The sequence below is a fragment of the Oncorhynchus tshawytscha genome, linkage group LG05 (assembly GCF_018296145.1).
Source record: "Oncorhynchus tshawytscha isolate Ot180627B linkage group LG05, Otsh_v2.0, whole genome shotgun sequence".
NCBI lineage: Eukaryota > Metazoa > Chordata > Actinopteri > Salmoniformes > Salmonidae > Oncorhynchus > Oncorhynchus tshawytscha.
Window position 1 is genome coordinate 82,215,056 of NC_056433.1, and position 15,772 is coordinate 82,230,827.

The 15,772-nt window shown below is 45.2% G+C and overlaps 1 protein-coding gene across 19 annotated transcripts in view; it reads left to right on the forward strand.

Annotated features, from left to right (window-relative positions):
- The window catches only part of LOC112251651 (disks large homolog 1-like), a 323,372-nt gene that overhangs the window by 194,849 nt on the left and 112,751 nt on the right, over positions 1–15,772 (forward strand). For 9 of the 19 annotated variants that reach the window (XM_042322506.1, XM_042322507.1, XM_042322509.1 and 6 more), the window contains 2 exons: positions 1,587–1,718; positions 2,299–2,352. In XM_042322506.1, coding sequence (XP_042178440.1) covers positions 1,587–1,718; positions 2,299–2,352 — 186 coding nt within the window. Of the gene's footprint in view, positions 1–1,586; positions 1,719–2,069; positions 2,094–2,295; positions 2,353–15,772 lie in introns of those variants that run through there. The other 10 variants (XM_042322513.1, XM_042322515.1, XM_042322527.1 and 7 more) reach the window with 4 other exon arrangements.

The window sequence follows — 15,772 nt, forward strand, 5'->3', positions numbered from 1 at the left end:
AAGTCCATTAATTATAATCCACATTATAATTCACATTTCCTGTGTCTGCAGGATTATTTTCCTGCTGTAGCAAACTGGCTTGAATTAAGATCCTACGTGTGTGTGTGTGTGTGTGTGTGTGTGTGTGTGTGTGTGTGTGTGTGTGTGTGTGTGTGTGTGTGTGTGTATAAAGAATAACACTAAAAGCTCCACTCATCAGTGTCATTCTGGGTTAATTTACAGCTAAAGCAAGGCCACGTCTGTCAATGGAGCCACCAGATCAGACTAACATTGGGTCCACTGAGGAAAACTGTCAATGAGTGTGATTTACATTGATAGGCTGGAGAGGAGCACATGGTAGCTTTGGGTCCGTACTCACAAACCGTCTCAGAGTAGGAGTGCTGGGGATGGAACGGCCATGTTTTCCATGTTTTTATATAGGAGCGTCTGTTCTTGCTTTCCTACGTGTGACTGTTGATGTTCTAGAACCCTCAAATTAAATTCTGGAACTCGTAGCCAGTTCCACTGCTTTTTTCTAGTCAGGGACTGATTTGAACCAATGAATGATCCTGCATAACAGAACCAGCAGTAGCCCATACCTCGTAGGGTCAGAGTTGAATACCCCTATTCTATAAGGTCTAATGGACTTGTTCCTCAACATGTTAAATACCTGCTGGAATTGAATTATCTATTATCTATTATCTATGTATGTCCATAGTATCCTGGCTTAGCGTTTGAATATACTAAATCTCTTTTCCTTTTTATCTTGAGAAGAGAAACCTGTTTACCTAAATGTTCCTCAAAAACCAAATACCTTTAAGCCGATCTGCATATTTCACCCTAAAGGAATGTTCACATCGTTCTCGTTCTCAGTACTCCGTCAATAACATAATAGTAAATCCTGCCCGGGTAGTCTCACGAGCAACACGCCAAATCTCCAAACTTTAAACAGCCTTTCTGATACTGAGGAGTTGAGCCCCTCCCTCCCTCCCTCCCTCCCTCCCTCCCTCCCTCCCTCCCTCCCCCTCCCTCCCTCCCTCCCTCCCTCCCTCCCTCCCTCCCTCCCTCCCTCCCTCCCTCCCTCTCCTCTCTCCTCTCTCCTCTCTCTCTCTCTCTCTCTATTTTCTCCTCTCATCCCCTCTCTATAATCTACACACATTAGAGCCCTCAGCAGCTGCCACTGCCAGACAATCCTCCCTCACTACCACATTATCATAATTCAGTTTAGAACATTACCATATTTGCTTTCTCTCACTTGTTTTCTCTCTCACTCAATCTTTCTCGATTCCTCTCTCTCACTCAATCTTTCTCGATTCCTCTCTCTCACTCAATCTTTCTCAATTCCTCTCTCTCACTCAATCTTTCTTGATTCCTCTCTCTCACTTTCTCTTTCAATATCTCTTTCTCTCTCACTTTCTCTTTCAATATATTTTTCTCTCACTTACTCATGCTCCTCTCTCTCTCTCTCCCTCTCCCTCTCTCCCTTCTTCCCGTTCAGCATGTAGATATATCATTGTGTGTTACTGCATCAGTGTTGTGTTGCACAGTGTGTGTATTCTTGCCTGTGTGTTTTACCCTGACCCTTGACCTCCATTGCCATTGTTTAGCAGCCAGATGTGGTGGTCCCGCCCCCCGTACCCATAATCCCTGTGATCCCCATCCCAGCCGAGACCACTCCTGTCATCTCTCCACCCTCCTCTCTGCCTGCACCCGCGTCACCCACGTCACCCACGTCACAGGTCATCCTCTCTTCCCTATTTCCCCTCCTCTCCTCTTTATTTTTTTACACACCTCCCATTTTGCTTCTGTTTTGGTGCTGGAGTTTAAAGGATTATTGTTTTTGAGGGAGGGACTTGCTAGTTGGGGTGGTTGTTTTGTAACCTCAGGACCTGTAGGAGAGGAGAGACAAGCCCAGTGAAGACCAAGGGATCCTGGAGGGAGTTCTTTGTTATTAACCATGTAGTTGGGGATGTTTGGGTCAACGCCATAGCAACGCCATAGCAACGCCACAGCTGTAGGCTTCAGGAGTTAATATTCTGCAATAGAAGAGTGTCATGTTGCCGTGGTGATCTCAAACCGATGCTTTCATAATGTTGTACCAAAACATGCGGAGAGTAAGTTATTATTTTTTGTCTCACCCCAAAACAATGTTTTTGTTTTGCCTAATATTTTTTGTAACTTTGTCATTTCTGTTGTTGTTGTGTTTAGCCTTTGTAATGTACTTACAGGGGAATCGCGAGGTGTGAAAAATATTTTATTTTCTCATTAAATATTTTTTTTTACCAAAACTGAGTTCATTTTTGTGCTTTTCTGTTGCAGGCAAACCCACCTCCTGTGGTGGTCAACACAGACAGCTTGGACAGCCCCCCATACGTAAGTCTGCATTTCTTTACACACACACACACACACACACACACACACACACACACACACACAAACTGAACTGAGCCCCAAATAAACCATGGTTATTAGAGAACTGTAATGTAATGATCATGTCACCATGTTAATGACAATAAAGGATAAACACCAGGAAGTAACAGACTACAAATACAGTGTAACCATCCTTTTCAAATCAAAATCAATTTAAATAAATCTCATTTCATTTGTCACATACACAGTTTCCAGCAGGTATACAAGGTGCAGTGAAATGCTTATGTGCTATCCCCCTCAACAATGCAGTACATCAGTCTACATCAAGAAGATGTAGTATAGTAATAATGGACTGTATTAAGTGGGTAGTGACTTGGTCACGCAGCACAATAAATAGTAGATCATTGAACAGCAGTGTTGACTGTGTGTGGGTGTGTTTATGAGTGCTTGTGTGTGTTTATGGGTGTTTGCATGTGTGTCCTTGTGTGAGTGTTTTATGGGTATTTGCGTGTGTGTTCTTGTGTGTGTTTATGGGTATTTGTGTGTGTGTTCTTGTGTGTGTTTATGGGTGTTTGCGTGTGTGTCCTTGTGTGTGTCCTTGTGTGTGTCCTTGTGTGTGTTTTATGGGTGTGCTTCTCAGTTTGTGTGAAAGGGTTGGATATTTGGGTACTCAGTGCAGATGGCCTCTATAAGGTGCAGATGGCCTCTATAAGGTGCAGATGGCCTCTATAAGGTGCAGATGGCCTCTATAAGGTGCAGATGGCCTCTATAAGGTGCAGATGGCCTCTATAAGGTGCAGATGGCCTCTATAAGGTGCAGATGGCCTCGAAGGTGCAGATGGCCTCTAAGGTTCAGGTGGCCTCTTACGGTGCAGGTCTGGGGTCAGCTGTCTGATGGCCTGGTGGTAGACTCCTGTTGGTGTTTATTTGTATAGCACAATGTAGTTTCTGTTAAAGTGAAATACCATGTAAAAAAAAAATAATAATAATCTATTTACCGGTGTTACCAGCCAGAACTAGAAATCAAAGATGTTATTATGTCTGAACCGATCTTTGTATGCAGCAAAAACATTGTACTGTATATTTTACATTTATTATTACTTTCTGTTAGATTAACCAGGCTCACTGAAGCTACCAGAATAGTGTCTTTAATCTGGGCTGGGGAAATGCCTTCCATTGAGATTATGTTTATTGAGATTACAAACCAAATCATGCTGCGTGGTCTGGTCTCTTGTGCATAAATCTACTGGGGGGAGGGGGGATATACAAGGTATTCCTCGTCATCCCATGTAAGCCCACCACTAAATCTAATGGTCAATGAATAGCACACCTAATACGGCTGTTCCCAGTAAATAGCCATCCATCTAAAGCCCAGTGACCAGGACTTGTTACTGTATTAAAGTAGTGGAAGTAAGGGGGGTGATCTTTGATTTATTGATTTTGTGAACTTTCATCGACATTGTTGTCATATTTATTTATTTATTTTTATACCTTTATTTAACGAACAAATTCTTATTTTCAATGACGGCCTAGGAACAGTGGGTTAACTGCCTTGTTCAGGGGCAGAACGACAGATTTGTACCTTGTCAGCTCGGGGGTTTGAACTTGCAATCGTATTGGCTTAGCTATGATGGTAGGGAGAATTTAAAACATTGAGCTTCAACCAATACATACAGTGCCTTGCGAAAGTATTCGGCCCCCTTGAACTTTGCAACCTTTTGCCACATTTCAGGCTTCAAACATAAAGATATAAAACTGTATTTTTTTGTGAAGAATCAACAACAAGTGGGACACAATCATGAAGTGGAACGACATTTATTGGATATTTCAAACTTTTTAACAAATCAAAAACTGAAAAATTGGGCGTGCAAAATTATTCAGCCCCCTTAAGTTAATACTTTGTAGCGCCACCTTTTGCTGCGATTACAGCTGTAAGTCGCTTGGGGTATGTCTCTATCAGTTTTGCACATCGAGAGACTGAAATTTTTTCCCATTCCTCCTTGCAAAACAGCTCGAGCTCAGTGAAGTTGGATGGAGAGCATTTGTGAACAGCAGTTTTCAGTTCTTTCCACAGATTCTCGATTGGATTCAGGTCTGGACTTTGACTTGGCCATTCTAACACCTGGATATGTTTATTTTTGAACCATTCCATTGTAGATTTTGCTTTATGTTTTGGATCATTGTCTTGTTGGAAGACAAATCTCTGTCCCAGTCTCAGGTCTTTTGCAGACTCCATCAGGTTTTCTTCCAGAATGGTCCTGTATTTGGCTCCATCCATCTTCCCATCAATTTTAACCATCTTCCCTGTCCCTGCTGAAGAAAAGCAGGCCCAAACCATGATGCTGCCACCACCATGTTTGACAGTGGGGATGGTGTGTTCAGGGTGATGAGCTGTGTTGCTTTTACGCCAAACATAACGTTTTGCATTGTTGCCAAAAAGTTCAATTTTGGTTTCATCTGACCAGAGCACCTTCTTCCACATGTTTGGTGTGTCTCCCAGGTGGCTTGTGGCAAACTTTAAACAACACTTTTTATGGATATCTTTAAGAAATGGCTTTCTTCTTGCCACTCTTCCATAAAGGCCAGATTTGTGCAATATACGACTGATTGTTGTCCTATGGACAGAGACTCCCACCTCAGCTGTAGATCTCTGCAGTTCATCCAGAGTGATCATGGGCCTCTTGGCTGCATCTCTGATCAGTCTTCTCCTTGTATGAGCTGAAAGTTTAGAGGGACGGCCAGGTCTTGGTAGATTTGCAGTGGTCTGATACTCCTTCCATTTCAATATTATCGCTTGCACAGTGCTCCTTGGGATGTTTAAAGCTTGGGAAATCTTTTTGTATCCAAATCCGGCTTTAAACTTCTTCACAACAGTATCTCGGACCTGCCTGGTGTGTTCCTTGTTCTTCATGATGCTCTCTGCGCTTTTAACGGACCTCTGAGACTATCACATTGCAGGTGCATTTATACGGAGACTTGATTACACACAGGTGGATTGTATTTATCATCATAGAGATCACAGAGATCCTCACTGAACTTCTGGAGAGAGTTTGCTGCACTGAAAGTAAAGGGGCTGAATAATTTTGCACGCCCAATTTTTCAGTTTTTGATTTGTTAAAAAAGTTTGAAATATCCAATAAATGTCGTTCCACCTCATGATTGTGTCCCACTTGTTTTTGATTCTTCACAAAAAAATACAGTTTTATATCTTTATGTTTGAAGCCTGAAATGTGGCAAAAGGTCGCAAAGTTCAAGGGGGCCGAATACTTTCGCAAGGCACTGTATACTATTGTAGGGACGTTAGCCATTTACTTTATTTTCGTATTCTTACCTTTTCTTATTTCTTATTTTGTTGCGTTGTTGAGAAAGAACCTGCAAGTAAGCATTTAATTGGACAGTGTTTACCACTAATACAACTTGAAGCTTGTCTTTGAGTGTATCTACCAGGGTTAGGATCAATGCAGCTCATAAATTCCAATTCAATTCTGGATACCGCAGAGGGTCTGCAACATTGTAGACTTATTAGAATTCCCCCAAAAGGGTATTTTGTTAAATAGTGATAACATTATTTTAGGCGATTTAGAAAAACAGGCCATTCTTTTTTTCTCAGTGACAAAAAAAATGATGCCATCCTATTTTGGGCTGATATGGTAGCGAATACATTGAATCAGAATATCAAATTGGGATAATGTTGTAGGTTACACCAGCAAGTATACAAATATTTGCCAGGGCATATTATTTTAATTTCACATGGGGATGTGGGAAGCTAACAGGCTAGCTAGCTTGTAGATAAGAAGTTAACCAACTTGGAGATGTGGGAAGCTAACAGGCTAGCTAGCTTGTAGATAAGAAGTTAACCAACTTGGAGATGTGGGAAGCTAACAGGCTAGCTAGCTTGTAGTGTTTAACCAACTTGGAGATGTGGGAAGCTAACAGGCTAGCTAGCTTGTAGTGTTTAACCAACTTGGAGATGTGGGAAGCTAACAGGCTAGCTAGCTTGTAGTGTTTAACCAACTTGGAGATGTGGGAAGCTAACAGGCTAGCTAGCTTGTAGTGTTTAACCAACTTGGAGATGTGGGAAGCTAACAGGCTAGCTAGCTTGTAGTGTTTAACCAACTTGGAGATGTGGGAAGCTAACAGGCTAGCTAGCTTGTAGTGTTTAACCAACTTGGAGATGTGGAAAGCTAAAAGGCTTTTGAGATGTGTTGGAAGCTAACAGGCTAACTAGCTTGTAGATAAGAAGTTTACCAACTTGGAGATGTGGGAAGCTAACAGGCTAGCTAGCTTGTAGATAAGAAGTTAACCAACTTGGAGATGTGGGAAGCTAACAGGCTAGCTAGCTTGTAGTGTTTAACCAACTTGGAGATGTGGGAAGCTAACAGGCTAGCTAGCTTGTAGTGTTTAACCAACTTGGAGATGTGGGAAGCTAACAGGCTAGCTAGCTTGTAAAAGGCTGTGGGAAGCTAACAGGCTAGCTAGCTTGTAGTGTTTAACCAACTTGGAGATGTGGGAAGCTAACAGGCTAACTAGCTTGTAACTTGGAGATGTGGGAAGCTAACAGGCTTAACCAACTTGGAGATGTGGAAGCTAAAAGGCTAGCTAGCTTGTAGTGTTTAACCAACTTGGAGATGTGGGAAGCTAACAGGCTAGCTAGCTTGTAGAGTTAACCAACTTGGAGATGTGGGAAGCTAAAAGGCTAGCTAGCTTGTAGTGTTTAACCAACTTGGAGATGTGGAAAGCTAACAGGCTAGCTAGCTTGTAGTGTTTAACCAACTTGGAGATGTGGGAAGCTAACAGGCTAGCTAGCTTGTAGATAAGAAGTTAACCAACTTGGAGATGTGGGAAGCTAAAAGCCTAGCTAGCTTGTAGTGTTTAACCAACTTGGAGATTTGGAAAGCTAACAGGCTAGCTAGCTTGTAGATAAGAAGTTAACCAACTTGGAGATGTGGAAAGCTAACAGGCTAGCTAGCTTGTAGATAAGAAGTTAACCAACTTGGAGATGTGGGAAGCTAAATTGGCCCAGCGTTGTCTGGGTTTGGCCGGGGTAAAGGGAAAAGGAGATAACTAATCAGTTATACAACTGAATGCCTTCAACTGAAATATGTCTTCCACATTTAACCCAACCCCTCTGAATCAGAGAGGTGCGGGGGGCTGCCATTATCAACATCCATGTCTTCGGTGCCCTGGGAACAGTGGGTTAACTGCCTTGCTCAGGGGCAGAATGACAGATTTGGACTTTGTTAGCTCGGGGATTCGATTTGACAAGATGTGGGAAGCTATTAGGGGTGTAACTTTTTTCAATTTATCATTAGAGTCTCATCATGCAGCTTTACAATGTATTAAAAATCTAAACATATAGCCCAACGTTTGTAGAACAACTAAAGTTTCATTAATAACTGTAAATCAAGCTTATAGGAGTACCTATTTCTTTGTTAACCTCCACACAGAATAGCCGCATGTGAGCACTCCCTCAAATCGTTTGGAAAAAATATACTTTCTATTTCATTCAGCTTTGTTCAATTGTATTCTTCATACTCTAAAATAATGCCACGGAATTCTACGCAAATCTTGTCTGATAAATGAACTAGTGTTGCCCACAGCCATTTGGCATAGCCAGATCACGACCTAACATAATGACAACTCAGAGTATGCTAATCTGTTCTTCTGAAATAGACTACATTTTCTTCATATCCTGTATTCTTTAGATCTGTCTAAAATAAAGAATGGATTTATTGTGAAGGTGTAGACTATGTTAAATTGATTTATTATACTTTTTTAAAATGTAGATGTTCTGAAGGTGTGTCAGTGCCTCGTAGGCTATGTGTGGAAGCCAGGAGATGCTAAATGTGTTTATATTAATTAATATAATATTAATATATTAACGGTCAAATGAGACCGTCAGTTATTTGCTTGACAATCACCAGCTGACAACATTTCATGACCGCCACAGCCCTAGGTATCTAATTATTTCACACAGCCCTAGGCTATTCTCATCTCCGCCACAGCCCTCTAACACCAGCCCATTTCATGTATCTGTGTCTGGTGTGCTGAGTGCCCTAGGGGCTGACCAGCCCCTGTATCTGTGTCTGGTACTAATTAACGGTGACAACATTTCAGTGCCACAGCCCTAGGTATCTAATTAACACCGGCTGACCAGCCCCTATATCTGTGTCTGGTAGGTATCTAATTAACACCGTGACAACATGTAGTGCCACAGGGGGCCAGCCCCCCCTGTATCTGTGTCTGGTACCAGCCCCTGTATCTGTGTCTGGTGTGTAGGGGGGGCCAGCCCCTATATCTGTGTCTGGTACCAGCCCCTGGTGTCTGGTGTGTAGTGAGGGGGCCAGCCCCTATATCTGTGTCTGATGGGCCAGCCCCTATATCTGTGTCTGGTACTATATCTGTGTCTGTGTCTAGTGAGGGGGCCAGCCCCTATATCTGTGTCTGGTGTGTAGTGAGGGGCCAGCCCCTATATCTGTGTCTGGTGTCTAGTGAGTGGTGTCTAGTGAGGGGCCAGCCCCTATATCTGTGTCTGGTGTGTAGTGAGGGGGCCAGCCCCTATATCTGTGTCTGATGTGTAGTGAGTGTCTAGGGGGGCCAGCCCCTATATCTGTGTCTGCCCCTATATCTGTGTGTAGTGTCTGTAGTGAGGGGGCCAGCCCCTATATCTGTGTCTGGTGTGTAGTGAGGGGGCCAGCCCCTATATCTTTGTCTGGTGTGTAGTGAGGGGGCCAGCCCCTATATCTGTGTCTGGTACTACGGTGTCTAGTGAGTGGGCCAGCCCCTATATCTTCTGTCTGGTGTGTAGTGTAGTGAGGGGGTACCAGCCCCTGTGGTCATCTGGTACTCTGTGTACTAGTGAGGGGGCCAGCCCCTGTGTCAGTCTGTGCAGGGGGTGTAGTGAGGGGGCCAGCCCCTGTGGTCAGTCTGGTACTGCGGTGTCTAGTGAGGGGGCCAGCCCCTGTGGCCAGTCTGGTACTGCAGTGTCTAGTGTAGTGAGGGGCCAGCCCCTGTGGTCAGTCTGGTACTGCAGTGTGTAGTGTAGTGAGGGGGCCAGCCCCTGTGGTCAGTCTGGTACTGCAGTGTGTAGTGTAGTGAGGGGGCCAGCCCCTGTGGTCAGTCTGGTACTGCAGTGTGTAGTGTAGTGAGGGGGCCAGCCCCTGTGGTCAGTCTGGTACTGCAGTGTGTAGTGTAGTGGTACTGGGGTAGTGTAGTGAGGGGGCCAGCCCCTGTGGTCAGTCTGGTACTGCAGTGTGTAGTGTAGTGAGGGGGCCAGCCCCTGTGGTCAGTCTGGTACAGCAGTGTCTAGTGTAGTGAGGGGGCCAGCCCCTGTGGTCAGTCTGGTACTGCAGTGTGTAGTGTAATGAGGGGCCAGCCCCTGTGGTCAGTCTGGTACTGCAGTGTGTAGTGTAGTGAGGGGCCAGCCCCTGTGGTCAGTCTGGTACTGCAGTGTGTAGTGTAGTGAGGGGGCCAGCCCCTGTGGTCAGTCTGGTACTGCAGTGTGTAGTGTTGTGAGGGGGCCAGCCCCTGTGGTCAGTCTGGTACTGCAGTGTGTAGTGTAGTGAGGGGGCCAGCCCCTGTGGTCAGTCTGGGTGATAGGATAGGAAGGCATTTGGTATTTAAAGGCCTTAGAGTCCCATCAGGGAGCTTAAAGCCTGGGTTACAGGATCACACTCAAATAGCCCAAATCAGGGACAGGGCCTTGTGTAACACTTTGGCATTCTGGGGTTGGTTGGGAGATTAATTGTTGGGTGTCTATTTATTTTCCTAATGCAACTTTTATTAATGACCTCTAATCCCTCCCCAGCAGTGTGTGTGTGTCTGTCTGTGTCTGTCTGTCTGTATTTAATTTATTTAACTCGGCAAGTCGGTTAATAACAAATTCTTATTTACAATGACAGCCTACCGCAGGTGGCCTGGTGGTCAGAGTGTTGGACCAGTAACCAAAAGGTTGCTGTATCGAATCCTTGAGCTGAGAAGGTAAAAATGTCGTTCTGCCCCCTGACCAAGGTAGTTAACCCACTGTTCCCCGTGCGCCAAAGATGTGGATGTCAATTTAAGGCAGCCCCCTTCTGATTCAGAGGGGTTGGGTTAAATGCAGAAGGCACTTCAGTTGTACAACTGACTAGGTATCCCCCTTTCCCTTTACTCCGTCCAAACCCAGACGACGCTGGGCCAATTGTGCGCTGCCCTATGGGACTCCCAATCACGGCCAGATGTGATATACCTGGATTCGAACCAGGGACTGTAGTGACGCCTCTAGCACTGAGGTGCAGTGCCTTAGACCGCTGCGCCACTCGGGAATGTATTGTTTTGCTGATTTATTTTATTCCTGTCTTTGCTATTTAACGAAACTGTCATGCTGCAATCACTCTACACGGGTCATTCTAGAACCTACGACACTGGGGTGAATACAAAAGTATCTCAGATTGATCCTAATTTGGGCCCTGTATGGCTACCCTGACGGAGAGAAAGGGAGGGAGGGAGAGAGAGGGGGGAGGGAGGGAGAGAAGGAGAGAGAGGGGCAGAGGGAGGGAGGGAGAGAGAGGGGCAGAGGGAGGGAGAGAGAGGGGCAGAGGGAGAGAGAGGGGGGGGGAGGGAAGGAGAGGGGGCAGAGGGAGGAGGGAGAGAGAGGGGCAGAGGGAGGGAGAGAGAGAAGGGGGGAGGGAGAGAGAGAAGGAGAGAGAGGGGCAGAGGGAGGGAGAAAGAGGAGGGGCAGAGGGAGAGAGAGGGGCGGGGAGGGAGAGAGTGGAGGGGAGGAAGAAGAGGGGGAGGGATGGAGGGGGAGAGAGAGAGAGGGGTGAGGGAGAGAGAGAAGGGAGAGAGAGGGAGAGAGGGGAGAGAGAGAAAGAGGAGGAGGGGGAGAGAGAGGAGAGAGAGGGAGAGGGAGAAAGAGGGGGGAGGGAGAGAGAGGAGAGAGAGGGGCGGAGGGAGAGAGTGGGGGAGGAGGGGCAGGGGAGAAAAGACTGAGGGAGGGAGAGAGGGGGAGGGGAGAGGGGTAGGAGGGGGAGTCAGAGGAGAGCGAGAAGAAAGAGAGGGAGGGAGAGGAGGAGAGAGAGCAAGGGAGAAAGAGGAGGGAAAGATAGGGAGAGAGAGGGGCGGGAGAGAGGGGAGAGAGGGGCAGAGGGGAGAGTGGGGGGAGGGAGAAGAGAGCGAGAGACATGGAGGGAGGGTGGGAGAGGAGAGTGAGCAAGAGAGAAGAGAGAGGGAAAGATAGGGAGAGGACAGGGGAGAAATAGAGGGAGGGAGGCAGGCAGAGGAGGGAGGGGAGAGTGAGCAAGAGAGCGGGAAGGAAAGGGAGAGGACAGGGGAGAAAGTCAGAGAGAGGGAGGCAGGCAGAGGGAGGGAGGGGGAGAGTGAGCTAGAGAGAGGGAAGGAAAGGGAGAGGACAGGGGAGAAATAGAGAGAGGGAGGCAGGCAGAGGAGGGAGGGGGAGAGTGAGCTAGAGAGAGGGAAAGAAAGAAAGGTGAGAGAGAGATGGTAGACCAGGGCTGTCCAGCCCTGTTCCTGAAGAGATACCATCCTGTAGGTTTTCACTCCAACCCTAATCTTGCACACCTGATTGTAATAATTAGCTGGTTGATAAACTGAACACGGTTAGTTACAACTGGGGTTGGAGTGAAAACCTACAGGAGGGTAGCTCTCCAGGAACAGGGTTGGACACCCCTGTGGTAGACATTAGACATAAATGTGAATCTACTGCTGCCTTAATGAAGACACACTGTTGTTACATGGCTTGTGAACGTTCCACAGCAGTGTTAGCCTACAGTAGGTTAATGCCAGATCTGTGAATCCCACCCCACTAAAGTTAGAGACTGGTGTCCCAGAAATACTGTCTCTTAACGCCCAGCGCAATTACACCTCACCTATTCTGATCTACTCATCATTAAGACTGATGGGGTGGAGTTAAAGCTAATCCACAGATACAGAGAGGTGACAGACCATTTTACCATGGCTACCCATCTCTGAGACGACCGCTAGACCATTTTACCATGGCTACCGCTAGACTATTTTAACATGGCTACCCATCTCTGAGACAACCGCCAGACTATTTTACCATGGCTACCCATCTCTGAGACAACCGCCAGACCATTTTAACATGGCTACCCATCTCTGAGACAACAGACCATTTTAACATGGCTACCCATCTCTGAGACAACCGCCAGACCATTTTAACATGGCTACCCATCTCTGAGACATCTCTGAGACAACCGCCAGACCATTTTAACATGGCTACCCATCTCTGAGACGACCATTTTAACATGGCTACCCATCTCTGAGACCATTTTAACATTTTAACATGGCTACCCATCTCTGAGACAACCGCCAGACCATTTTAACATGGCTACCCATCTCTGAGACAACCGCCAGACCATTTTAACATGGCTACCCATCTCTGAGACGACCGCCAGACCATTTTAACATGGCTACCGCCAGACCATTTTAACATGGCTACCGCCAGACCATTTTAACATGGCTACCCATCTCTGAGATGACCGCCAGACCATTTTAACATGGTGGTAGTATTGGTGGTGGTGGTGGTGGTGGTGGTAGTATTAGTGGTATTAGTGGTGGTGATGGTGGTAGTATTAGTGGTAGTAGTATTAGTGGTGGTGGTAGTAGTGGTGGTGGTAGTATTAGTGGTGGTGATGGTGGTAGTATTAGTGGTAGTAGTAGTATTAGTGGTGGTGGTAGTATTAGTGGTGGTGGTGGTAGTATTAGTAGTATTAGTGGTGGTGGTGGTGGTGGTAGTATTAGTGGTGGTGGTAGTATTAGTGGTAGTAGTATTAGTGGTGGTGGTGGTGGTGGTAGTATTAGTGGTGGTGGTAGTAGTAGTGGTAGTAGTATTAGTGGTGGTGGTGGTAGTATTAGTGGTGGTGGTGGTAGTATTAGTGGTAGTATTAGTGGTGGTAGTATTAGTGGTGGTGGTGGTAGTATTAGTGGTAGTAGTATTAGTGGTGGTGGTGGTAGTATTAGTGGTAGTAGTATTTGTGGTGGTGGTGGTAGTATTAGTGGTGGTAGTATTAGTAGTGGTGGTGGTAGTACTATTAGTGGTGGTAGTATTAGTAGTGGTAGTGTGGTGGTGGTAGTATTAGATGTGGTGGTGGTACTATTAGTGGTAGTAGTGGTGGTGGTAGTAGTATTAGTGGTGGTAGTAGTATTAGTAGTGGTGGTATTAGTAGTATTAGTGGTGGTAGTAGTATTAGTAGTGGTGGTGGTAGTAGTATTCAGTAGTATTTTTCCACATTTTGTTACAGCCTTGTTCTAAAATGGTTTCTGTTGTTTTTTTCCCCTCATCAATCTACACACATTACTCCCTAATGACAAAACAAAAACAGTTTTTTATAACTTTTTGCTAATTTATTTTAAAAACAATATATAAATCACATTTACATAAGTATTCAAGACCCTTGACTCAGTACTTTGTTGAAGCACCTTTGGCAGCAATTACAGCCTCGAATCTTCTTGGGTATGACGCTACAAACTTGGCACACCTGTATTTGGGGAGTTTCTCCCATTCCTCTCTGCAGATCCTCTCAAGCTCTGTCAGGTTGGATGGGGAGCGATGCTGCACAGCTATTTTGAGTTCTCTCCAGGGTCCTGGTCCGGTCTCTGGCTGGGCCACTCTAGGACATTCAGAGACTTGTCCCGAAGTCTTGGCTGTGTGCTCAGGGTCGTTGTCCTGTTTGAAGGTGAACCTTCGCCCCAGTCTGAGGTCCTGAGCGCTCTGGAGCAGGTTTTCATCAATGATCTTTCTGTACTTTGCTCTGTTCATCTTTCCCTCGATCCTGACTAGTCTCCTAGTCACTGCCGCTGAAAAACATCCCCACAGCATGATGCTGCCACCACCATGCTTCATCGTAGGGATGGTGGCAGGTTTTCTCCAGACGTGACTCATTCAGGCCAGAGTTCAATCTTGGATTCATCAGACCAGAGAATCTAATTTCTCATGATCTGAGCGTCGTTTTAGGTGCCTTTTACTGAGGAGTGGCTTCCGTCTGGCCACTCTACCCTAAAGGCCTGATTGGTGGAGTGCTGCAGAGATGGTTGTCCTTCTGGAATGTTTTCCCATCTCCACAGAAGAACTCTGGAATTCTGTCAGAGTGACCATCAGGTTCTTGGTCCCCCGATTACTCAGTTTGGCCTTGTTTGGTACACTTCCCCAGATCTGTGCCTCGACACAATCCTGTGTCGGAGCTCTATAGACTATTCCTTTGACCTCATGGCTTGGTTTTTGCTCTGACATGCTCTGTCAACTGTGGTACCTTCTACAGACAGGTGTGTGCCTTTCCAAATCATGTCCAATCAATTGCATTTACCACAGGTGGACTCCAATCAATTTTGTAGAAACATCTTGAGGATGATCAATGGAAACAGGATGCACGTGAGCTTAATTTTGAATCTCATAGCTAAAGGTCTGAATACTTATGTAAATAAGGTATTTCTGTTTTTTCAGTTTTTCGCTTTGTCATTATGGGGTATTGCTGAAGATTTTTTATTTACTTAATCAATTTTCGAATAAGGCTGTAGCGTAACAAAATGTGGGAAAAGTCAAGGGTTTTGAATACTACAGGCCCTGTAGTGGTGGTGGTTTTCTGTTTTCTTCAGTTTCCCTCGCCAGTGAGCTCCGGACAGACACACACAGCTGTAGGCTAGTTGCTCAAGTGATAAGAAGTAGGTAGGCCTATTTTATGACTTTTTCCCCCCTTGAATGCCGAGTGGTTATCAAAAGGGCGAGAACGATAAATATTTTTCAAATTGGCTACAATGAGGATCTATTCTCATTCTCAATGGATGTAAAACCAGACTTTGTTCAATTACTGTTTGAGGCAAATAAAAAATTACTTTGAGATGCTCCACAGTGATGGTGAGTTAAGACAATCAGAAATAGTCTCAGATCACCTATATAGACCTACATTTGCCTAATTCTACGCATGATGAATTGCGTGTCCTTACTCAAGATTGACAGGAGCGCTCCAAACGAACAAAACCCGCAAATGGAATTACAATTTTCTAACAAGTTAGCCTAGGCGGTGTGCTCTGCAAACAACATGTCCACTCCTACAATGACAACGGTAGGAATATAATAATAGTATATTGAATCTATTAACAGAAATTACCATAAACAAACACACATAAGAAATTAAGGGAATTAACGGTAAATGTACTACTGGTGTCTCGTGTGCCATACTTAAAAAAAAAAAAATGTATATATTTGCCACTGTTCTACAAAATAAATCTGTCGACCAACAGCCTATCGACCAAACAATTGTCCAGTCGACTAAATGAGGTCAGCCCTATCCACAACACTAACCTAATTGAGAGTGAAAAGGAGGAAACCTGTACAGAATAAACATATTGCCAAACATGCATCCTGTTTACAATAAGGCACTAAAGTAAAAGTGAAAAACATGTGACAAAGA